This window comes from Lissotriton helveticus, chromosome 3_2 (genome assembly GCF_964261635.1).
Source record: "Lissotriton helveticus chromosome 3_2, aLisHel1.1, whole genome shotgun sequence".
Lineage (NCBI taxonomy): Eukaryota > Metazoa > Chordata > Amphibia > Caudata > Salamandridae > Lissotriton > Lissotriton helveticus.
Genome location: NC_136062.1, coordinates 475,179,966 through 475,204,813, shown reverse-complemented (window position 1 = coordinate 475,204,813; position 24,848 = coordinate 475,179,966). Strand labels below are relative to the sequence as shown.

Here is a 24,848-nt window from a genome sequence, read left to right as displayed (position 1 = left end):
TAAGAGCCTTCTGTGAATACCAAAATGAGTAAGTGCCTTCTGTGAATACCGAAATGAGTAAGAGCCTTCTGTGAATACCGAAATGAGTAAGTGCCTTCTGTGAATACCGAAATGAGTAAGTGCCTTCTGTGAATACCAAAATGAGTAAGTGCCTTCTGTGTATACCGAAATGAGTAAGAGCCTTCTGTGAATACCGAAATGAGTAAGTGCCTTCTGTGAATACCGAAATGAGTAAGTGCCTTCTGTGAAAACCAAAATGAGTAAGTGCCTTCTGTGAATACCGAAATGAGTAAGAGCCTTCTGTGAATACCGAAATGAGTAAGTGCCTTCTGTGAATACCGAAATGAGTAAGAGCCTTCTGTGAATACCAAAATGAGTAAGTGCCTTCTGTGTATACCGAAATGAGTAAGAGCCTTCTGTGAATACCGAAATGAGTAAGTGCCTTCTGTGAATACCGAAATGAGTAAGTGCCTTCTGTGAATACCGAAATGAGTAAGAGCCTTCTGTGAATACCAAAATGAGTAAGTGCCTTCTGTGTATACCGAAATGAGTAAGAGCCTTCTGTGAATACCGAAATGAGTAAGTGCCTTCTGTGAAAACCAAAATGAGTAAGTGTCGTCTGTGAATACCAAAATGAGTAAGTGCCTTCTGTGAATACCAAAATGGTAGTAAGTTTAGGGTTTTGTCTTAAGTTAGTTCTGTGTATCGGGCCCGCAGATCACAAGGGACCTGTCCTGAGATCCATTCACTGGCTGCTGGTGGGATCCAGGCCCAAGTTAAAAATTTGATTTCAAGATCTGCTGGGAAAACAGCCCCAGCTGCCTAGAGAAAGTGGGCCCTTGATATGTCTGGCAGAAGGTAGGATCCGGCCACCCCTTCATAGTCTCCTGAGCATAAATGTGACTGCCAGTGTCAAGGAACGCAGACCTCAAAAGCCAATGATCCATCACTGAGTGAGAGCCGGGGCCTTCCCAACTCTTGAAAGAGCTAAAAACATTACTCTACAGCCAAGTTATTAGAACTGGAATCATCTTCCATCCACAAAACATAAGATACGCCTGGCCGAGCGGATTCTACTTTCATCAAAGAAACCCTGATTTTACCAGGGGTAGGAGATCTCTTGAATGATCTCTAGATCCTTAATTCATTCTCCAACTCTCCGTTTGATTCCATAAAGGGTTTGCTTTTGTGAAAGTTCTTGGGATTTGCAATATCTTCACCTTTGGAACTAGTCAGATTGAAATTTGGCTTGTTGTCTTGCTTGACCCTTCCCTTTTCATCTTTACGAGTTGATTGCCCCGGCAGCCCCCAGTGCTCTTTTATCACAGGTGACTTACCTAAATGTGAATGTACTTTTAATATTACTTATTTTTCCTCATGTTCTCTTGAGGCTTTACATGTGACCAATAATTCCTCAGACCCAGCTGTGACTTTGGCGACTTTCACCGGTGACCAGGTACTGAACAATCTCTTTTGTGCGGATGTGCTATCTTTACTCTAAGCCCTCAAAGCGTATGTATGTCTCACAGTAAACAAGTGCACCAATTACTCCAGTAGACAATGATTTATTTGATCTCCACTAAACAATGTCTTTAATGCGTATTTGTTTCAGGCATGTTGCAGCTCTGGATAAAATTGGCAAGTTGGGGGAACGCCAGCAGGTCAAGTTGAACCCGATACTCTAGTCCATTCTTGTTACCCAAAACTATTTTAACGCCTTAACCGCAGCGGTTTTTCCCCCGCGGTGCAGGAATTCTGAAGAGTGGACGGGGCTGTGTCGGCCGTTGGCCGACGGCAGCACTAGGGAGGTAGTGCTGCCATTGGCCAACGGCAGCACGCGAGGGGTTAATCACGCTCACTGTAATCCTATGACTCAACGACTGAGCAACTCCCGTCAGAACCTCCACCGCACACACTCTTGAATTTCATCACTAGCAGAGAGACTGAGAGCTCTGGAGTTTTTCAGAGGATTTGCCTTTTAACTGATTATGGGCCAGATGTACAAAAATTAGGAATTCATAACTTAGCGAAACGCAATTAGGAAATTGCAATTCCTAATGTAAGAAGACTTTGTACTATTAAAAAGCAATTTCCAGTGGGTCACAAATCAACCTAACTCATGAATATTAATGAGGTAGGTGGCTGTTTCCTCACATCAGGAATGATAGCCATCACCTGGATGGTGGCCCGCTGCGTCAGCAGACCACCATGTCTCTGATTGCTCCTTAGTAAAGCACATTTTTTTTTTTCAAAATCCATCTTGTTTTCCTTAAAGGAAAACGAGATATGTATAAAAATAGAAAATTAAACTTTAAAGTTTCGTTTTTTAAGAGTAGGCAATGGTCCGTGTGACCACTGCCTGCTCTTCACAAATATTTTTGTTTACATTCTCAAAGGAGAAAGGGTCCTTTGTGAACCCCTACCCATTTCCAAATGTGTTGTCATCTGCTTTGGGTGTTGAGAAAATACTAATGTTTTGAGACAGGAATTTAGTTGCAAAACATTAATACATACTAATCAGGAAATGGAAGAGGCACCCTTGACACGCCCCTTCAAAATACCGATTCGCAGAGCCAAATTGTGATTTGGTAACTTGTTACCTAATAGCATTTTGGCTTTTGAACATTTCATTAGCTGATTCTAAGAATTGGGCCATTTGCAACCTTCCAAAAAGTTTTGCATATATGGCCCTTGATGCTTGGTGATTTCAAGTACACTGGTTCCTTTGGTAATATGTTTCTGGAAAGCTCTTATTTTAAGGCTAATACTAACAAAAAGAACCAAAAACATGTATTTGTATCTCGCCATTTAAAGCCTCTTGGAGGTGGGTTGGGTTGGGTGGGGGCCTCTTTGAAGGTGGGTTGGGTTGGGTGGGGGCCTCTTGGAAGGTGGGTTGGGTTGGGTTGGGTGGGGGCCTCTTTGAAGGTGGGTTGGGTTGGGTGGGGGCCTCTTTGAAGGTGGGTTGGGTTGGGTGGGGGCCTCTTGGAAGGTGGGTTGGGTTGGGTTGGGTGGGGGCCTCTTTGAAGGTGGGTTGGGTTTGGGATGGGTGGGGGCCTCTTTGAAGGTGGGTTGGGTTGGGTGGGGGCCTCTTGGAAGGTGGGTTGGGTTGGGTTGGGTGGGGGCCTCTTTGAAGGTGGGTTGGGTTGGGTTGGGTGGGGGCCTCTTTGAAGGTGGGTTGGGTTGGGTTGGGTTGGGTGAGGGCCTCTTGGAAGGTGGGTTGGGTTGGGTTGGGTGGGGGCCTCTTGGAAGGTGGGTTGGGTTGGGTTGGGTTGGGTGAGGGCCTCTTGGAAGGTGGGTTGGGTTGGGTTGGGTGGGGGCCTCTTGGAGGTGGGTTGGGTTGGGTTGGGTGGGGGCCTCTTGGAAGGTGAGTTGGGTTGGATTGGGTGGGGGCCTCTTGGAAGGTGGGTTGGGTTGGGGGCGTTGGGGGGGCAGAAGGTCATTGGTGACGGGTCTATCACTGGGCAGGTTCCTTACCTTGGCCTGGTCCCTAGGATCATCTGATACGACTGCGATCTTCACCCCCCGCATGCTGATCTCCAGGACACAGCTGGATGGGGGGTTGAAATGAACCGTCAACCTCCGGGAATTGGCAATCTGCAAAATACAAGGACACCGGCTGGTCATTACCTCTGACATATATCTGGTCTGGGAAGTCAACTAAAGCGGTGGAGCCTAGGCACCCATAGACACAGCACAGGCTTGTGGGTCTCACTAAAGAGGAGTTTAGGAAAGAGGAGAAGGTAAAGCCGAGACGAGACCTGTGTGTATGCAACACAGGCTTGAGCTACACACTGATGCAATATGGGCAGGAAGTACAGACTCTAGGATAAGCGAGGCCAGCGGACATGAGCGACACACAGAAGCAATAGGGGCAAGAAGCACAGATTCTGGTGGAGGCGAGACCAGCATACGGTATGGGCAAGAGAACAAGTTCTAGCAAAGCTGAGGCCCGCGTGTATGCAACACAGGCTTGAACAACACATAGAAGCAATATAGACTAGAACCAGGAATGTCCTAAATCTGACACTGCACAGAGGGGCATAGGAGTTGCTGTCCTAAAGCTGGCACTTGATCAAGTTCTTCACTAATGCTGATGGAGCATAGAGGGCAAGGGCTGTCCTAAATCTGACACTGCACAGTGTGACATAGGAGCTCCTGTCCTAATACAGAGATTGCAGAACAGGACTGGAGAAACCACTGCCCTGATGCTGACATCGCACAGTGAGGCATTGGAGGTTCTGTCCGAATGCAGACACTCTAGGGGAGCCCTAGAGCAAGTGATGCACTAGCACTCACTACGCAGGACAAATGTATGGAAGGAGCTGTTCTTATACTCACAGTGTAGAAGTAGACAAGAGCAGGCACTGTCCTAATACAATAATGAGCAAAGATATGGCAGGAACTGTGCTTATGCTGGTGCTGCACTACAAAACTGGCAAAGACACTTACCTAATCCTGACACTGCAGGGCAGGACTAGAACAGACGCTATCCCAATGCTGACACTGCAGGGCAGGACTAGCACAGGCGCTATCCTAATGCTGAAACACGGCAGGACTAGCACAGGTGCTATCCTAATGCTGACATAACAGGGTAGGACTAGAACAGGCGCTATCCCAATGCTGACACTGCAGGGCAGGACTAGCACAGGCGCTATCCTAATGCTGAAACACGGCAGGACTAGCACAGGCGCTACCCTAATGCTGACACAGGGAAGGACCAGCACAGGCGCTATCCTAATGCGGACACAGGGAAGGACCAGCACAGGCGCTATCCTAATACTGACACTGCAGGGCAGGACTAGCTCAGGCGCTATCCTAATGCTGACACACGGAAGGGCTAGCACAGGTGCTATCCTAATGCTGACACAGGGCAGGACTAGCACAGGCGCTATTCTAATCCTGACACTGCAGGGCAGGACTAGCGCAGGCGCTATCCTAATGCTGACACAGGGAAGGGCTAGCAAAGGTGCTATCCTAATGCTGACACAGGGCAGGACTAGCACAGGTGCAATTCTAATCCTGACACTGCAGGGCAGGACTAGCGCAGGCGCTATCCTAATGCTGACGCAGGGCAGGACTAGCACAGGCGCTATCCTAATGCTAACACAGGGAAGGGCTAGCACAGGTGCTATCCTAATGCTGACACTGCAGGGCAGGACTAGCGCAGGCGCTATCCTAATGCTGACACTGCAGGGCAGGACTAGCACAGGCGCTATCCTAATGCTGACACTGCAGGGGAGTTCTAGCACAGGCGCTATCCTAATGCTGACACTGGAGGGCAGGACCAGCACAGGCGCTATTCTAATGCTGACACTGCAGGGCGGGACTAGCACAGGCGCTATCCTAATGCTGACACTGGAGGGCATGACTAGCACAGGCACTATCCTAATGCTGACACTGCAGGGGAGTTCTAGCACAGGCGCTATCCTAATGCTGACACTGCAGGAATATCACAGGCGCTATTCTAATGCTGACACATGGCAGGACTAGCACAGGCGCTATCCTAATGCTGACACCGCAGGGCAGGACTAGCACAGGTGCTATCCTAATGCTGACACAGCAGGGCAGGACAAGCACAGGTGCTTTCCTAATGCTAACACAGGGAAGGACTAGCACAGGCGCTATCCTAATGCTGTCACAGGGAAGGACTAGCACAGGCGCTATTCTAATGCTGACACTGCAAGGCAGGACTAGCACAGGTGCTATCCTAATACTGACACAGGGCAGGACTAGCACAGGCGCTATACTAATGCTGACACTGCAGGGCAGGACTAGCACAGGCGCTATCCTAATGCTGACACTGCAGGGCAGGACTAGCACAGGTGCTATCCTAATGCTGACACAGGGCTGGACTTGCACAGGCGCTATTCTAAAGCTGACCCTGCAGGCAGGACTAGCACAGGCGCTATCCTACTGCTGACACAGGGCAGGACTAGCACATGCGCTATCCTAATGCTGACACAGGGAAGGACTAGCACTGGTGCTATACTAATGCTGACACAGGGCAGGACCAGCACAGGTGCTATCCTAATGCTGACACTGCAGGGCAGGACTAGCACAGGTGCTATACTAATGCTGACACAGGGCAGGACTAGCACAGGTGCTATACTAATGCTGACACAGGGAAGGACTAGCACAGGTGCTATACTAATGCTGACACAGGGAAGGACCAGCACAGGCGCTATCCTAATGCTGACACTGCAGGACTAGCACAGGCGCTATTCTAATGCTGACACTGCAGGGCAGGACTAGCACAGGCGCTATCCTAATGCTGTCACAGGGAAGCACTAGCACAGGCTCTATCCTAATGCTGACACTGGAGGGCATGACTAGCACAGGCGCTATCCTAATGCTGACACTGCAGGGGAGTTCTAGCACAGGCGCTATCCTAATGCTGACACTGGAGGGCAGGACCAGCACAGGCGCTATCCTAATCCTGACACTGCAGGGAAGGACTAGAACAGGCGCTATCCTAATGCTGACACTTCAGAGCCAGACTTGCACAGGAGCTATCTTAATGTTGACAAAGGGAAGGACTAGCACGGGTGCTATCCTAATGCTAACACAGGGCAGGACTACCAAAGGCTCTATTTTATTGCAGACACAGGGATGGATAGCACAGCCGCTATCCTAATGCTGACACAGGGAAGGACTTGCACAGGCGCTATCCTAATGCTGACACAGGGCAGGACTAGCACAGGCGCTATCCTAATGCTGAGACAGCAGGGCAGGGCTAGCACAGGCGCTATCATAATGCAGACACTGCAGGGCAGGGCTAGCACAGGCGCTATTCTAATCCTGACACTGCGGGGCAGGACTAGCACAGGCGCTATCCTAATGCTAACACAGGGAAGGGCTAGCACAGGTGGTATCCTAATGCTGACACTGCAGGGCAGGACTAGCGCAGGCGCTATACTAATGCTGACACAGCAGGGCAGGGCTAGCACAGGCGCTATCCTAATGCTGACACTGCAGTGCAGGACTAGCACAGGCGCTATCCTAATGCTGACACTGCAGGGGAGTTCTAGCACAGGCGCTATCCTAATGCTGACACTGGAGGGCAGGACTAGCACAGGCGCTATTCTAATGCTGACACTGCAGGACTAGCATAGGCGCTATTCTAATGCTGACACTGCAGGGCAGGACTAGCACAGGCGCTATCCTAATGCTGTCACAGGGAAGCACTAGCACAGGCTCTATCCTAATGCTGACACTGGAGGGCATGACTAGCACAGGCGCTATCCTAATGCTGACACTGCAGGGGAGTTCTAGCACAGGTGCTATCCTAATGCTGACACTGGAGGGCAGGACCAGCACAGGCGCTATTCTAATGCTGACCCTGCAGGGCGGGACTAGCACAGGTGCTATCCTAATGCTGACACAGCAGGGCAGGACAAGCACAGGTGCTTTCCTAATGCTAATACAGGGAAGGACTAGCACAGGCGCTATCCTAATGCTGTCACAGGGAAGGACTAGCACAGGCGCTATTCTAATGCTGACACAGGGCAGGACTAGCACAGGCGCTATCCTAATGCTGTCACAGGGAAGCACTAGCACAGGCGCTATTCTAATGCTGACACTGCAGGGCAGGACTAGCACAGGCACTATCCTAATGCTGACACAGGGCAGGACTAGCACAGGCGCTATCCTAATGCTGTCACAGGGAAGCACTAGCACAGGCGCTATTCTAATGCTGACACTGCAGGCAGGACTAGCACAGGTGCTATCCTAATGCTAACACAGGGCAGGACTAGCACAGGCACTATCCTAATGCCGACACAGGGCAGGACTAGCAGAAGCGCTATCCTAATGCTGACACTGCAGGGCAGGACTAGCACAGGCGCTATCCTAATGCTGTCACAGGGAAGGACTAGCACAGGCGCTATCCTACTGCTGACACAGGGCAGGACTAGCACAGGCGCTATCCTAATGCTGTCACAGGGAAGGACTAGCACAGGCGCTATCCTAATGCTGACACAGGGCTGGACTAGCACAGGCACTATCCTAATGCTGACACAGGGCAGGACTAGCACAGGCGCTATCCTAATGCTGACACAGGGCAGGACTAGCACAGGCGCTATCCTAATGCTGACACTGCAGGGGAGTTCTAGCACAGGCGCTATCCTAATGCTGACACAGGGAAGGGCTAGCACAGGCGCTATTCTAAAGCTGACACTGCAGGCAGGACTAGCACAGGCGCTATCCTATTGCTGACACAGGGCAGGACTAGCACAGGTGCTATCCTAATGCTGACACAGGGTTGGACTTGCACAGGCGCTATTCTAAAGCTGACACTGCAGGCAGGACTAGCACAGGCGCTATCCTACTGCTGACACAGGGCAGACTAGCACAGGTGCTATCATAATGCTGACACAGGGAAGGACTAGCACAGGCGCTATCCTAATGCTGACCCTGCAGGGCAGGACTAGCACAGGCGCTATCCTAATGCTGACACAGGGCAGGACTAGCAAGGGTGCTATCCTAATGCTGACACAGGGAAGCACTAGCACAGGCGCTATTCTAATGCTGACACTGCAGGGCAGGACTAGCACAGGCGCTATCCTACTGCTGACACAGGGCAGGACTAGCACAGGTGCTATCCTAATGCTAACACAGGGCAGGACTAGCACAGGCGCTATCCTACTGCTGACACAGGGCAGGACTAGCACAGGTGCTATCCTAATGCTGACACAGGGCTGGACTTGCACAGGCGCTATTCTAAAGCTGACACTGCAGGCAGGACTAGCACAGGCGCTATCCTACTGCTGACACAGGGCAGGACTAGCACAGGCGCTATACTAATGCTGACACAGGGAAGCACTAGCACAGGCGCTATTCTAATGCTGACACTGCAGGGCAGGACTAGCACAGGCGCTATCCTAATGCTAACACAGGGCAGGACTAGCACAGGTGCTATACTAATGCTGACACAGGGAAGGACCAGCACAGGCGCTATCCTAATGCTGACACTGCAGTGCAGGACTAGAACAGGCGCTATCCTAATGCTGGCACAGGGCAGGACTAGCACAGGCGCTATACTAATGCTGACACAGGGAAGGACCAGCACAGGCGCTATCCTAATGCTATATAACAAAAGGAAGGAGAAGTGCACAGCTCCAGTTTCCTATTGAAATCAGTTTATGAAGTTCAACCAATTAGTCAAATATGGAGGGTGCTGCCCAGGTGGCGTCTCTTGTCATGGACGTCTCTTTGGAACAATAAACATGTGATCCCAACGAAAATTGGAAGCATCCCCTGGCGCTCCGCTCTGTGTTGCTGGAGTAACCCAAACCAGCTAAATGTCGATCATAAATTTATCAAAGTCTTTTTTCGAAAAAATAGTCTTATTTTATTCATAAGTTCATGTTTTCATAGTTCATCTTAAGAATGAGCATTATTCAATCAACAGCCATATCTTTGGGTCCAATGCATTTCGGGCTAGATAGCCCTTCTTCTGGGACCTCACGCTAGGAGCAAGGCAAAATAATAATCTATTCAGTGTCAAACCATTCCAAACATAATATAAATACAAGAACAAATCGGCGCGTTTCATGCTTCACTTACAGTGAAAAGGTGATTGTTAGAAGGGGCGATCTCAGAGGGCCAGGTTGTGCTCACCCGACCACCCCACTCTTATCGTGAGGTCCTCACCGGGGAGGACTTCGGGTCTAGGATCGTACACACTGAGTTCACACCACACTTACGAACGGACACCACACCGTTGGATTTCAGTAACAAGTTCTTTATAAGCAGTAAAAGGAAGAAACACTCTTATGTACAAGGATCGAGGGATCACAAAGTCTTTGAGAATTCGGGAAGAGGGAAGCGGGACAGTCTTTGACCTTTGGGCCAGTATGAGGCGTACCCTGCGCACAGCTCTCAATCCTCGAGCCGGGGGATACGGGGGATGAGGGTCGTACTGGTTGCTTCACTCACGTCGAGTCGGTTCGGGTCGTGATGGTGGTCTCGATGGTCCAGCCGGACCAGAGTACCCCTCGAGCCGCGACGAGGTCAGCAGGGCCCGATCCGGAGAAGGTCTTGAGGAGCCGCGACAGCGTCAGCAGGGCTCAGATGGTTACAGGTTCAAGCTCGAGCCGCGACAGCGTCAGCAGGGCTCCGAGGTCTTAGAGATGGCGAGCCGTGACAGCGTCAGCAGGGCTCCGATGGTTACGAGTTCAGCTCGAGCCGCGACAGCGTCAGCAGGGCTCAGGTGGTTCAGTTCCTTGTTGCGAACAGGGAGCCGCGACAGCGTCAGCAGGGCTCAGCGATGCGAGTTTGAGTTCTTCTCAGGGTCAGCCGCGATCAGATCAGCAGGCTTCAGGTCCAAGATACAACTGCCCGCTAGTTGTCGGGCGGGTCCTGATATAGTCCATTGGCCCTTTGATGTCCGGACTCTCGCAGGCGGAGATCTTATGCCTTGGGGGCTGGTCGTTGGCGAAGTCCGGCGGTTGGCTCTTTGATCTCTTTGGAAGAGGCGTCCGGGGATTCCCAGACGCCCAGCAGGTCTGGAGCCAGCACTCGGGGAGGCCAGAGGTGCGATCGAAACTGGCCCACAGGGGGAGGCCAAAGGTGTGACAGAAACCAGTCTCTCAGGGGAGGCCGGAGGTGCCATCGAAACTCCCTGGCTTATCTCACTCGGGGAGCCCTTTACCCCCCAGCCGGGACTGGCGCGCCTTTGGAGTCTGGGTTTCGCTGGGGCCGGGGTCACGCTAGGCCCAGGGAGACAGGGATCTCGGGAAGGGAAAATGGCTGCCGGGCCTTGTGGGACATGTAGGTTGTAGGCGCTCGGAGCCGGGAGTGGGACGGGATAAGCGGGGCTGGTCGTCGGTTACAAGGTCTGGGTGTACAGGGAGCAGGACGACCAGGCTCGGGGTGCAGGCTACGCTATTGGGGTGCTGCGCAGGGGAACTCAGGGCGCAGGGCTACGCTAACAGGGTGCGGAGGAGCAGGGGCGAACCACGCCACGAGGCCGGGTCCAACAGTGATCATGAAGTGCACCCAGTGTATGTGCTCTGGTGAGCAAGCATTAAAAAGATGAAAATTTGTAAACACTCACATGTGTGTTCACGGCGTGATAATGAATTTCTTAAACAGCTGAAAACAAAATGCGATACATTGAAACACTATGACTTTCTCTTAGTTCACGAAAAAAGCAACCAGCTTATTCAACTCTGTTCTAGCGGTAAAGTTCAAAAGCTTACTTAAGAGACGCGAAGCGTCTTCTGCGATACGTTCAACGATAGATTTCCTTCTGATGCGAAGCAACCAAACCGGGCCGCCAATGGCAACAGAAGTATGATTCTTCGTATCACGCTGTTAAGCATAGAGTAACGTGATTGGCTAGAGTCCCGATCATGTGATCGGGAGTCAGCCAATAGAGCATTGGAAGGTGTTTTACTAAGAACCATAGGAGAACGAAGTGTTAGTTCTTGGTGACAATATATCGATAAAGTTAAATGATAATAAAAACATATGAAAACACTGTGAATGTAACGGAACATACTTTGTAAATACCACCAGTATAAAGAATACCATACATATTAAAACAATTAACAAATGAAATGATGGTGGTTTGATGTTAAGACCACCCTTAAGTCTTCACAAAATCAGAATCAAGGCAATACTGTACCTAGAAAACGGTTTCACTTTTACAGATAACACATAAATTCAGTACGGTCATTAAGACCATGTGGTTTACCAGAGTTCAACAGATAAATCCAGCTATTTTCTCTTTGTAACAAGAAACAGTTGTTATTTCTTCCTTCTTGTTTCTCCACGATTTCAAGAACCAAAAACTGTAATTGAGAAACATTGTGATGAGCTTCAACAAAATGTGTGGCCACCGATGATTTCACATTCCCTAGTCTAATGTTAGACTTATGTTCATTAAGTCTTATTTTAATTTTTCGCTCTGTCTTCCCGACATAAACTTTGCCACACGGGCATTTCAACATATAGATCAGGTTAGACGAGTCACAAGTGGCATTGACCTTCAACTTTATTTTGTGACCTTTCATTGGATGTGTTATATATTTCCCTCTGATTATGTTGTTGAAATTTCCACATTGCAAGTAGGGGCGAGTTCCATGATAGCTTTTCGAAGGATTTGTTTTACTTTTCAACAATTCACCAAGATACTGATTCCTAGAAAAGGCGAACATGGGTGGATTCTCAAATGCATGTTTAAAGTCTGGTTCGGCCTTTAAGATACCCCAGTGATTTCTGATAACTCTCTTGAAATTTATGCTTGAGGTAGAGTATTTTGACACTACTGTCATTCTGTTTTCTCGACTCTTCAGCCTTTTTTTTAAAAGGTCTGTTCTCTGCATGTTGTTCACCTTCTTCTCTGCCTCTTGTGTCTCAGGATAACCTCGTTCCTGAAATCTTCGTCCCATCTCTGTGATTTTAATTTTGGCTTTTTCTGTATCGGATGTAATCCTCTTGGCTCTCATCATTTGAGATAGGGGTAAATGTCGTTTCAAAGATTGTTGGTGGAAACTGTGGTAGTGGAGGGTATTATTGCGATCCGTACTCTTACGATACATCTTAGTCTCAATCCTGCCATCATGTAAGTTCACTCGTACATCTAGAAAGGTGATGGAATCCGCTGATATCTCCCATGTAAACTGAATTCTGTCATCCTTCATATTTAAGTTTCTCAATGCTTCTTCTAAAAGCTCTCTTGAGCTTTTCCATATGATGAAGATATCATCAATGTAGCGTACAATCAGTTTAAGATTATCCGTCCATCGTGGGTCTGTGAGTATGTTATGTGTCTCATATGATCTCATGAAGAGATTAGCATATACAGGGGCTGCGCAATTGCCCATGCTGGTTCCAATGAGTTGCTGATACCAGGTGTCTTTGTACTTGAAGTAGCTGTGGTACAACGTAAATATTGTGAGTTCCATCAAAAAAGTTGATAGCTGTAAGTCGTAGTCAGTCGTAAGAATGGCCTCTTCCATAGCTTCAATCCCCAATCCATGTGGGATTGAAGTATAGAGCGATTTTACATCTGCGGTGCAAAGTAACAGTTGTTCATCACTTCCAAGTTCAAGTGAACTGAGTCTGTTTAGAAAGTCAGTATCTCTGACATACGTTACCATCTGTTGTACTGTAGGTTGCATGTAACGGTCAATAAATTGTCCAATAGGTTCATGCAAACTGTCTTTTGTTGACACTATAGGACGTAGAGGTGGGTTAAGTAAGTTTTTATGCACTTTAGGCATCATGTAGAACGACAGGCTCTTAGGATGCGATTTGTTAAGAAATTTACTGGTTGTGTCATTGATCACACCTTCCTCTTTTGCTTTAGTGATTAACTCCATTAATTTTGCGAGGTATTCGTTGGTTGGATTATATAGTAGGGGTTCGTACGTATCGGTATCTTTGATATGTTCTTCGATCTTCTGATCGTACATAGTAGAGTTCATAATCACTAGACCTCTGCCTTTGTCGGCCTTGGTGCAAACAATGTCACTGTTGTTCGCTAGATTCCTCAAAATAGCCAAATCTTTGTTGGTAACATTACCATAGCCCTTCTTTTCACATTTGATTTTAAGAAGATCTTGTTTCACCATTGTTTCAAAGAGATCTAATGTCTTGTGGCTCATGGGGGCCATAAAGGTACTCCTTGGTCGCAAGCCTTTAAGCTGGTCTGGTTCTTGAGATGTAGGTTTAGGTGTGATGTTGTCAAAAAAATGACGTAACCTAAGTTTGCGCATCAACTTAAAAAAGCTGACCTCTAGTTCTAGGGTGTTAGTACGTGTTGTGGGAACAAACGATGTCCCCTTTTGAAGTAATTTGAGTTCTTCATTCTTCAAGATGTAATCAGAGATATTAATAACTAGTTGTTCTTGGTTGTCTGCTTCTTCCTGTCTTTGCCCTTGTTGCTGCCACTTCTCGTGTTTGGGGGATCTTTTTCCCCTCCTGGGTCTTCGACTACTATGGGGCCTTGTTCTAAAAAAGGCACTTCTGGTGTGTGTGTTGTAGCCACAGTGGATGTTATACCTTCTCTCGGTTGTTCTTGCTTGGACAGTTCAGTTGTGATATCTTCCATCTCTTTTTTTAGTTCGAGTAAAATACCAGAAAGCTCTTCGATTATTAATAGGATCAGGTCGAGGGAGCACTTATTTTATATTGCATACCACTTTTCTTGGAACTTCTGAGAGTTTTTACATAAGGATGGTTTTCAGAGCGATGCGTAGTCCCCTTGGTATGCGTTGTAATTTATGATATTTTGCGAACACACTTATAAAATATCATAAAAGTGGTATGCAATATTAAATAAGTGCTCCCTCGACCTGATCCTATTAATAATCTAAGAGCTTTCTGGTATTTTAATCGCAAGAACAACCGAGAGAAGGTATAACATCCACTGTGGCTACAACACACACACCGGAAGTGCCTTTTTTAGAACAAGGCCCCATAGTAGTCGAAGATCCAGGAGGGGAAAAAGATCCCCCAAACACGAGAAGTGGCAGCAACAAGGGCAAAGACAGGAAGAAGCAGACAACCAAGAACAACTAGTTAGTAATATCTCTGATTACATCTTGAAGAATGAAGAACTCAAATTACTTCAAAAGGGGACATCGTTTGTTCCCACAACACGTACTAACACCCTAGAACTAGAGGTCAGCTTTTTTAAGTTGATGCGCAAACTTAGGTTACGTCATTTTTTTGACAACATCACACCTAAACCTACATCTCAAGAACCAGACCAGCTTAAAGGCTTGCGACCAAGGAGTACCTTTATGGCCCCCATGAGCCACAAGACATTAGATCTCTTTGAAACAATGGTGAAACAAGATCTTCTTAAAATCAAATGTGAAAAGAAGGGCTATGGTAATGTTACCAACAAAGATTTGGCTATTTTGAGGAATCTAGCGAACAACAGTGACATTGTTTGCACCAAGGCCGACAAAGGCAGAGGTCTAGTGATTATGAACTCTACTATGTACGATCAGAAGATCGAAGAACATATCAAAGATACCGATACGTACGAACCCCTACTATATAATCCAACCAACGAATACCTCGCAAAATTAATGGAGTTAATCACTAAAGCAAAAGAGGAAGGTGTGATCAATGACAGAACCAGTAAATTTCTTATCAAATCGCATTCTAAGAGCCCGTCGTTCTACATGATGCCTAAAGTGCATAAAAACTTACTTAACCCACCTCTACGTCCTATAGTGTCAACAAAAGACAGTTTGCATGAACCTATTGGACAATTTATTGACCGTTACATGCAACCTACAGTACAACAGATGGTAACGTATGTCAGAGATACTGACTTTCTAAACAGACTCAGTTCACTTGAACTTGGAAGTGATGAACAACTGTTACTTTGCACCGCAGATGTAAAATCGCTCTATACTTCAATCCCACATGGATTGGGGATTGAAGCTATGGAAGAGGCCATTCTTACGACTGACTACGACTTACAGCTATCAACTTTTTTGATGGAACTCACAATATTTACGTTGTACCACAGCTACTTCAAGTACAAAGACACCTGGTATCAGCAACTCATTGGAACCAGCATGGGCAATTGCGCAGCCCCTGTATATGCTAATCTCTTCATGAGATCATATGAGACACATAACATACTCACAGACCCACGATGGACGGATAATCTTAAACTGATTGTACGCTACATTGATGATATCTTCATCATATGGAAAAGCTCAAGAGAGCTTTTAGAAGAAGCATTGAGAAACTTAAATATGAAGGATGACAGAATTCAGTTTACATGGGAGATATCAGCGGATTCCATCACCTTTCTAGATGTACGAGTGAACTTACATGATGGCAGGATTGAGACTAAGATGTATCGTAAGAGTACGGATCGCAATAATACCCTCCACTACCACAGTTTCCACCAACAATCTTTGAAACGACATTTACCCCTATCTCAAATGATGAGAGCCAAGAGGATTACATCCGATACAGAAAAAGCCAAAATTAAAATCACAGAGATGGGACGAAGATTTCAGGAACGAGGTTATCCTGAGACACAAGAGGCAGAGAAGAAGGTGAACAACATGCAGAGAACAGACCTTTTAAAAAAAAGGCTGAAGAGTCGAGAAAACAGAATGACAGTAGTGTCAAAATACTCTACCTCAAGCATAAATTTCAAGAGAGTTATCAGAAATCACTGGGGTATCTTAAAGGCCGAACCAGACTTTAAACATGCATTTGAGAATCCACCCATCTTCGCCTTTTCTAGGAATAAGAATCTTGGTGAATTGTTGAAAAGTGTTGGACAGGCCTCGTAGCCGGGCCGTTCCCCCCCGCACAACAGGGCCCGGACCCCGGCTCTCCCTGAATCCCCAGCAAGAGCCACCCCGGCAACCCCCCGAGGTAACCCACAACCCGTCCACAACGGGACTCCAGCTCCTGAACCCTCCCGTACCGGCTGGCCCTGGTCCCCGTCAGCACCATGGCCCCGGCCCGGCAGCCATCTTTGGACACTACAGCACGAGGCCACGTGGCCTCGACTCGACCCCAACCCTGGGCCCGGCCAGGCCCCGACATCGAGGCACCAACCTCCACACAGGAGGTAAAGAGACCACTTGGCAGGTCGATGAAAGAAGGAGGCGTCAACAGCTCTCCTCCGCCAGGTGTCAATCACCCCCGGCCTCCCTGGGGGCTGGCTCCACCCCCCTGCTGGGTGTCGGGACTCCCTCATTCCGGACCTCCCGACCCCCAGGCGCGAGGGTCCGGACATCAAAGGGGACGAGACCTATAACTGGGGCAGCCCCAGACCAGGAAGGCAGTTGTATCCTGGAGTCGAGAGACACCGAGAAGAACTCATCCTTGACGGACTGCTGGCGCTGCCACAGCCCTGCCCTGTGAACCCTTCGTCTTAGCCTGCTGGCGCTGCCGCGGCCCTCTGCCTCGTGAAAACCATCATCTTGGCCTGCTGGCGCTGCCGCGGCCCTCTGCAACGTGAACCATCATCTTGGCCTGCTGGCGCTGCCGCGGCCCTCTGCAACGTGAACCATCATCTTGGCCTGCTGGCGCTGCCGCAGCCCTCTGCAACGTGAACCATCATCTTGGCCTGCTGGCGCTGCCGCGGCCCTCTGCGACGTGAACCATCATCTTGGTCTGCTGGCGCTGCCGCGGCCCTCTGCCATTTTAACCATCGCCTCGGCCTGCTGGCACTGCCGCGGCCCCTTCGTTGTGGACCTTCCTCCTAGCCGGCTGGCGCTGCCGCGGCCCGACCTTGTAGACTCCTAAGCTCGAGGATTGTGAGCTCCCCTCCTGCCACCCCCTGTACCCATCCAGTACCAAGACTGTCCCGCTACCCCCTTTCCCTACAGAGACTAGAATTGAGAGGACCCTCGAGTCCTGAATCTCCTGTACCGCTGATAACCTTGCCGCAAGAACCCTATATAAAGAGTGTTGATCTCATCCTTGTGTGGTGTCTATCTGTGGGGAGGGAAGTGACTTGTCTGTACGATCGCCGGAACAAAAAATAACGTTGGAACACTTACGGCTCCGAGAGGAGCGAGAAGAGAAACAAAGGCAGAGAGAACTAGAAGAGAAGAAGCTAGCCTACGAACATGAGCGCAACCTCAAAGAACTAGAGATTCGGAAGCACAACAAGGAGCTCGGGGTCCCCGAGCGCACGAACACTCCTGGCCCTACAGACCCCAAGGTCCACATACCCAAAGATGTCGTCAGAGAGTACTACAAGAACGATGATATCCAGCAATGGTTCACAGCGTACGAGGTAGCCATGACCTCCCACCGGATTCCCCGGAGCGACTGGGGAGCCGGGTTATGGGGGAGGTTTGTCAACGAAGGGCGAGACGCCCTGCTGCAACGCCCGGACCATCTGATGACATCCTACGACCACATGAAAGCCGCCCTCCTCACTCGATACGGACTCACACCCGAGATGTACCGCCAGCGGTTCCGCGACTGCAAACGGATCCCGGGTACAACTTGGGTGGAGTACGTGAACTTCTTTAGCCGGGCCTTCGAGGGGTGGATCAAGGGCAGCAACGTGACCACCTACGAGCAGCTCTTTGACCTTATTGTGTGGGAGCACCTTTCTAACAACTGCTTCATCGAACTCAGGCAGCACCTCCTGGACAGTAAACTAACGGAACCTCGGCAACTCGCCGCCGAAGCGGACTGATGGGAAAGCACCCGAGTTGGCCGAAACGGACCCAGCGAACCGAACAGAACTGCCCAAGGGCCCCATCGCCCCCGTGGAGGAGGAGGCCAGGGTCAGGGGAGGGACACCGGCCCGGTGACTCCCGCAAGCAACCCCCCGCCCCCGGCCAGCAGGGGAAACCCCCCGATGCGACCAGGCTTCCGAGCCAACATTACTTGCCACCGATGCCAGCGACCCGGCCACTACGCCAATGATCCCAACTGCCCAAAGAACCCGAACACTATACCCTGCCAGGTCCCTGCTGCAGCCCTGGGGGAAGAACAAACCCCAGAAGACCAGGAAGAGTACGAAACCGACCAGCCTGAGTGGGAACCGGCCGCCATGTCCCTGGTTTGCCTAGGGGAACGAGACCTGATCCCTCGGGCCCCCCTTCCCGCCAACACGCAGAAGTACAGCCAGTGGGTCAACATTAATGGCCGCCGGGCTGAAGCCCTCCGCGACACCGGGGCCAGTGTGACCGCGGTCCGCTGTCATCTGGTGGCCCCGGACCAGATCTTGCCGAACATTCTTTGCCCTGTCCGGTCGGCCGACAACTCAGAAAGTCTATGTCAAATGGCCTACGTCCCCTTCGAATGGGGAGGAGTATCAGGGATGCTGAAAGTGACTGTCCGCGATGATGCCCCCGTGGATTGCCTCCTGGGGAACGATCTCGAAAGTTCTTTCTGGGCAGCCGTCAAACGGAGAGAGCACCTGGGGATGCTGGGCCTCCCCGAATGGGTCTGTGCCACGACCCGGTCCATGACCGCCCGTGCCGTCCCCCGTCCAGAGGAACCCGAGTGGCCGGAGCCTCCTCCCGCGATTGTCCCAGAGGAGGCCACCCCAGAAGCGAGCTCCCCGGCCCAAACCGAAGAAGGACCCGGTCGGCTCCAGGACCTCCCCGACCTGGCCCAGTGGCGTCAAGAGGGGGGTCCCACCCAGGAACAATTCCGACAAGAACAAAGAACCTGTCCCTCCCTCGAGGGACTCCGGCAGCAAGCCCTGGCCCAGAGCGCAGGGGACACCTCGGGGGCCCACTGGATCTACTGGGACAATGACCTGCTCTACAGTGAGCAAAGGATTGCGGAACTGGGGGCCAGTCGGGTGCTGGTGGTGCCCCTCCGCTTCAGAGATTTCCTCTTGAACTTAGCCCACGATGTACCCCTTGCCGGACACCTGGGACAGGACAAAACATACGACCGCCTGGTGACCCACTTTTACTGGCCCCGAATGCGGAAGGATGTCACCAACCACTGCAAGGCCTGCCCCACCTGCCAGGCCAGCGGGAAAAGTGGCCGAAAAACCAAAGCACCCTTGCAGCCTTTTCCCGTCGTCACCACCCCGTTCGAACGGGTGGGGATAGACATTGTGGGGCCCCTGGACCCCCGAACAGCCCAAGGACACCGGTTCATCCTGGTCCTGGTGGACCACGCCACCCGCTATCCCGAGGCCATCCCTCTTCGAACCGTGACGGCGCCTGTGGTAGGCCGAGCCCTGATGGGGATCTTCTCCCGGGTGGGCTTACCCCGGGAGGTCGTCAGCGACAGGGGCACGAACTTCATCTCGAAATACATGAAGTCTCTCTGGCAACAGTGCGGGGTCACCTACAAATTCACGACCCCCTATCACCCGCAAGGAAATGGATTGGTCGAGCGGTTTAACCGCACTCTCAAAGAAATGATCATGGGCCTAGAAGAGCCCCTCCGTCGCCAGTGGGACGTGCTACTCCCGTGCCTCCTGTTCGCCTACCGAGAGGTCCCTCAAAAATCCCTAGGCTTCAGCCCATTTGAACTCCTGTACGGGCACCCCGTCCGGGGTCCCCTCAGCCTAGTCAGAGAAGGTTGGGAGAGGCCCCCCCAGAAAGCTCCCCCGGATGTATACAAATATCTCTTGGCCCTTCGCAACCAGACCCGGCGATTCAGGGAGATCGCCAAAGTCAACCTTGAAGCCAGTCAGGAAGACATGAAGAAATGGTATGATCAGCACGCCTCCTCCCTCGAGTTCGAGCCGGGACAGCAGGTCTGGGTGATGTCCCCGGTTGAACCCTGTGCCCTACAGGACAAATGGTCCGGACCCTTCAAGGTGATCGAACGCAAGGGGCCCGTCACCTACTTAATCGACATGAAAACCTCCCGGAACCCCCTACGGGTCCTCCACGCCAACAGACTCAAGCCCCACTTTGTACGCTCAGAACTCAGCCTCCTGATGGCTACCGATAATGGGGCGGAAGAAGACTCCGAGCCCCTTCCGGACCTGCTGAGGACCCTCGAGCAGGATGGCTCCGTGGAAGGGGTCAGACTCTCCGAGGCCTTGTCCCCGGAGCAACGCCAAGACTGTCAAGCTCTCCTGACACGATTCGAATCCTTGTTCTCTCTCACCCCTGGGGTCACCCCCTGGTGCCTTCAGAATGTGGACACCGGGGACAGCCCCCCTATTCGCCACAAGGCGTACCGCTTTCCAGATCGGGTGCGCGCCTGCATCCAGACCGAGGTGTCCAAGATGCTGGCACTGGGAGTGATCGAACCTTCTGACAGCCCCTGGGCCAGCCCAGTCGTCCTGGTCCCCAAGGCCGCCGCCCCGGGCGTTGCCCCTGAGCTCCGGTTCTGTGTGGACTACCGGGGACTGAATGCCGTTACCAGGACCGACGCTCACCCCATCCCCCGGGCAGATGAGCTAATTGACCGTATGCGGGCCGCCCGCTACCTGAGCATCTTCGATTTAACAGCGGGCTACTGGCAAATCGGCGTCACCCCCAGGGCCCAAGAACGATCCGCCTTCTCTACCCCGGACCGTCACTACCACTTCAAGGTGATGCCATTCGGCATGAAAAACGCTCCGGCAACATTTCAACGACTCGTGAACCAGGTACTGGCGGGCCTCGAAGAATTCAGCGCCGCCTACCTGGACGACATCGCTGTGTACAGTCACCACTGGACCGACCACCTCCGCCACCTGCGGGAAGTTCTACACGCCCTCCAGCAGGCCGGGCTCACCCTCAAGGCCAGCAAATGTCAGGTTAGCCAAGGGTCCGTGACCTACCTAGGACACCAAGTGGGAAGCGGTCTGGTGGCCCCCCTCCAGCCCAAGATCGCGGCCATCCAGGCCTGGCAACCCCCTACGACCCAAACCGAGGTCCGGGCCTTCCTGGGACTCACCGGGTACTACCGGCGGTTTGTGAAGGACTATGGCAGCATCGTGGGGCCCCTCACGGAGCTCACATCCAAGAAGAACCCCAAAACAGTCAACTGGACTCCGGACTGCCAATCGGCCTTCGAGAAGCTGAAGGCCGCCATGTGCACTGCCCCCGTGCTCCAAGCTCCCGACTACGGCCGGGAATTCATCGTACAGACGGACGCCTCCGATCATGGCGTGGGGGCCGTCCTCTCCCAACTCAACACCGAGGGAGTCGATCAGCCAGTGGCATTCATCAGCCGACGCCTGCTGGCCCGGGAACAGCGCTGGAGCACCATCGAGAGGGAGGCCTTCGCCGTAGTATGGGCCCTCAAGAAGCTCCGGCCCTACCTCTTCGGCACCCCCTTTCGGGTGCAGACAGACCACCGACCCCTGCAATGGCTGATGCAGATGCGGGGGGAAAACCCGAAACTGTTGCGCTGGTCCATCTCCCTACAGGGGATGGACTTCACTGTGGAGCATCGTCCAGGCCAGGACCACGCCAACGCAGACGGCCTGTCACGCTTTTTCCGCCTCGACGAGGAGAGTCCCCAAGAGGATGGCTGACTCTCCCTGCCTTCAGCTGGGGGGGACGCATGTTGGACAGGCCTCGTAGCCGGGCCGTTCCCCCCCCGCACAACAGGGCCCGGACCCCGGCTCTCCCTGAATCCCCAGCAAGAGCCACCCCGGCAACCCCCCCGAGGTAACCCACAACCCGTCCACAACGGGACTCCAGCTCCTGAACCCTCCCGTACCGGCTGGCCCTGGTCCCCGTCAGCACCATGGCCCCGGCCCGGCAGCCATCTTTGGACACTACAGCACGAGGCCACGTGGCCTCGACTCGACCCCAACCCTGGGCCTGGCCAGGCCCCGACATCGAGGCACCAACCTCCACACAGGAGGTAAAGAGACCACTTGGCAGGTCGATGAAAGAAGGAGGCGTCAACGGCTCTCCTCCGCCAGGTGTCGATCACCCCCGGCCTCCCTGGGGGCTGGCTCCACCCTTTGCTGGGTGTCGGGACTCCCTCATTCCGGACCTCCCGACCCCCAGGCGCGAGGGTCCGGACATCAAAGGGGACGAGACCTATAACTGGGGCAGCCCCAGACCAGGAAGGCAGTTGTATCCTGGAGTCGAGAGACACCGAGAAGAGCTCATCCTTGACGGACTGCTGGCGCTGCCACAGCCCTGCCCTGTGAACCCTTCGTCTTAGCCTGCTGGCGCTGCCGCGGCCCTCTGCCTCGTGAAAACCATCATCTTGGCCTGCTGGCGCTGCCGCGGCCCTCTGCAACGTGAACCATCATCTTGGCCTGCTGGCGCTGCCGCGGCCCTCTGCAACGTGAACCATCATCTTGGCCTGCTGGCGCTGCCGCGGCCCTCTGCAACGTGAACCATCATCTTGGCCTGCTGGCGCTGCCGCGGCCCTCTGCAACGTGAACCATCATCTTGGTCTGCTGGCGCTGCCGCGGCCCTCTGCCATTTGAACCATCGCCTCGGCCTGCTGGCACTGCCGCGGCGCCTTCGTTGTGGACCTTCCTCCTAGCCGGCTGGCGCTGCCGCGGCCCGACCTTGTAGACTCCTAAGCTCGAGGATTGTGAGCTCCCCTCCTGCCACCCCCTGTACCGATCCGGTACCAAGACTGTCCCGCTACCCCCTTTCCCTACAGAGACTAGAATTGAGAGGACCCTCGAGTCCTGAATCTCCTGTACCGCTGATAACCTTGCCGCAAGAACCCTATATAAAGAGTGTTGATCTCATCCTTGTGTGGTGTCTATCTGTGGGGAGGGAAGTGACTTGTCTGTACGATCGCCGGAGACGGCCCTCATCGGAGGCCTCTCCCCCAGTATTCGGCCGACCCTCCGGGTCGCCGTCTAACAAAAAGTAAAACAAATCCTTCGAAAAGCTATCATGGAACTCGCCCCTACTTGCAATGTGGAAATTGCAACAACATAATCAGAGGGAAATATATAACACATCCAATGAAAGGTCACAAAATAAAGTTGAAGGTCAATGCCACTTGTTAGAAGCGGTCGCTCCCTTCTGCCCTGCTGGCTCCTGCCTAAATCTGCCTGGTATCGTCTGCATTGCGCTGCTGACCTCATTTAGCGCTTGAACGTGCCTGTAGCATTATTTCATTGTTTGCATTAGCATTATCTCATTATTTAGACGTGCCTGCTTGTTTGCTCGACTGTGCCTGCATTGCATCATTCATTCAGATTGCCTGTGTTGCTTAGCCCGCATTGCCGCATCGTTGGTCTATTTATTGCTGTGCTGCCCACCGCGTAAATAACTTCATCACTTTCCCCCAACCCGATCTGCACTCGCGTTTCATCCGCCACTATCAGTGTTGGTGTTTTGCCCGGAGCCCGCCCCATCCACCACGCACCCGCCTCCCAGCTGCTCCTCCCTCGCCCCTCCCCATCCTTTATCCATATATGTCAGATGCATTGTCGCGCAACGTCCACGCGCAGCGGTCGCGCCCCAGTCGCGCCGAAGGTGCGCCAAAGGTAAGCCCTTCTACGCCCGTCCGCGCCTGGACCGCGCCCAGCGCCAGACCCCCTGGCCCCCGTCCCACCCGCATTAAATACGACGCCTCCACCCTCTTAGCCCTAAACCCCGGTCGACTCCCCAACTGCGCCCAAGCCGCTCCTGGACACACCCATGGACCCTTCACATGCAACTCCTGCAAGTATGACGGCACCATGACCAACTCCTCACCACTAACACCAATCAGAGATCTGACACAAACCACCTAAAATGCATCCTGCTCAACACCCGCTCGGTCCACAGACACGCCGTCGACCTTTGGAATCCACTAGACACCATCTCTCCGGACGTCGCCTTCCTAACAGAAACATGGATGAACGACTCATCAGCCCCAGACATCACCATTGCCATCCCGGAAGACTACAAGATCATCCGAAAAGACCGCACCCACCAAACAGGAGGAGGCATCGCCATCGTTCATAAGAACTCCATCCGCATCTCAACCAGCTCAGACGCCAACCTCGCTAGCGCCGAACACCTTCACTTCCAGATCCACACCGACCCCAAGTCCACACTCAGAGGCACCCTCCTCTACAGGCCACCAGGACCCCGTGCACAATTCAGTGAAGACATCACTGACTTTATCACCCCACACGCCCTCCCCTCCGAGAACTACATTCTATTGGGAGACCTCAATTTTCACCTGGAAAAGAGCAACGACAGCAACGCCACCACCCTTCTGGACAATCTCGCCAACCTCGGACTCAAACAACTTGTTAATACCCCCACTCACTACGCAGGTCACACACTCGACCCTATCTTCACCTCCAGCAAACATATCTCCTTCAGTCACACCACAGTTCTCCATTGGACGGACCACAGCTGCGTTCACTTTGTCTACAAAAAGACCACAACACACAACCATCCTCAACCTACTCTGCGAAGAAACTGGAACAAAATCACCATCGACCAGATCTCCTCATCGCTTCTTCAAAACCCCCCTGCCCACTCATCGAACCCCAACCA

General features: G+C 52.0%; 1 protein-coding gene across 2 annotated transcripts in view; it reads right to left on the bottom strand.

Annotated features, from left to right (window-relative positions):
- The window catches only part of MAPK8IP1 (mitogen-activated protein kinase 8 interacting protein 1), a 409,187-nt gene that overhangs the window by 66,352 nt on the left and 317,987 nt on the right, over positions 1–24,848 (bottom strand). For both annotated transcript variants that reach the window (XM_078684384.1, XM_078684385.1), the window contains exon 9: positions 3,475–3,594. In XM_078684384.1, the coding sequence (XP_078540510.1) occupies positions 3,475–3,594 (120 nt within the window). The remainder of the gene's footprint in view (positions 1–3,474; positions 3,595–24,848) is intronic.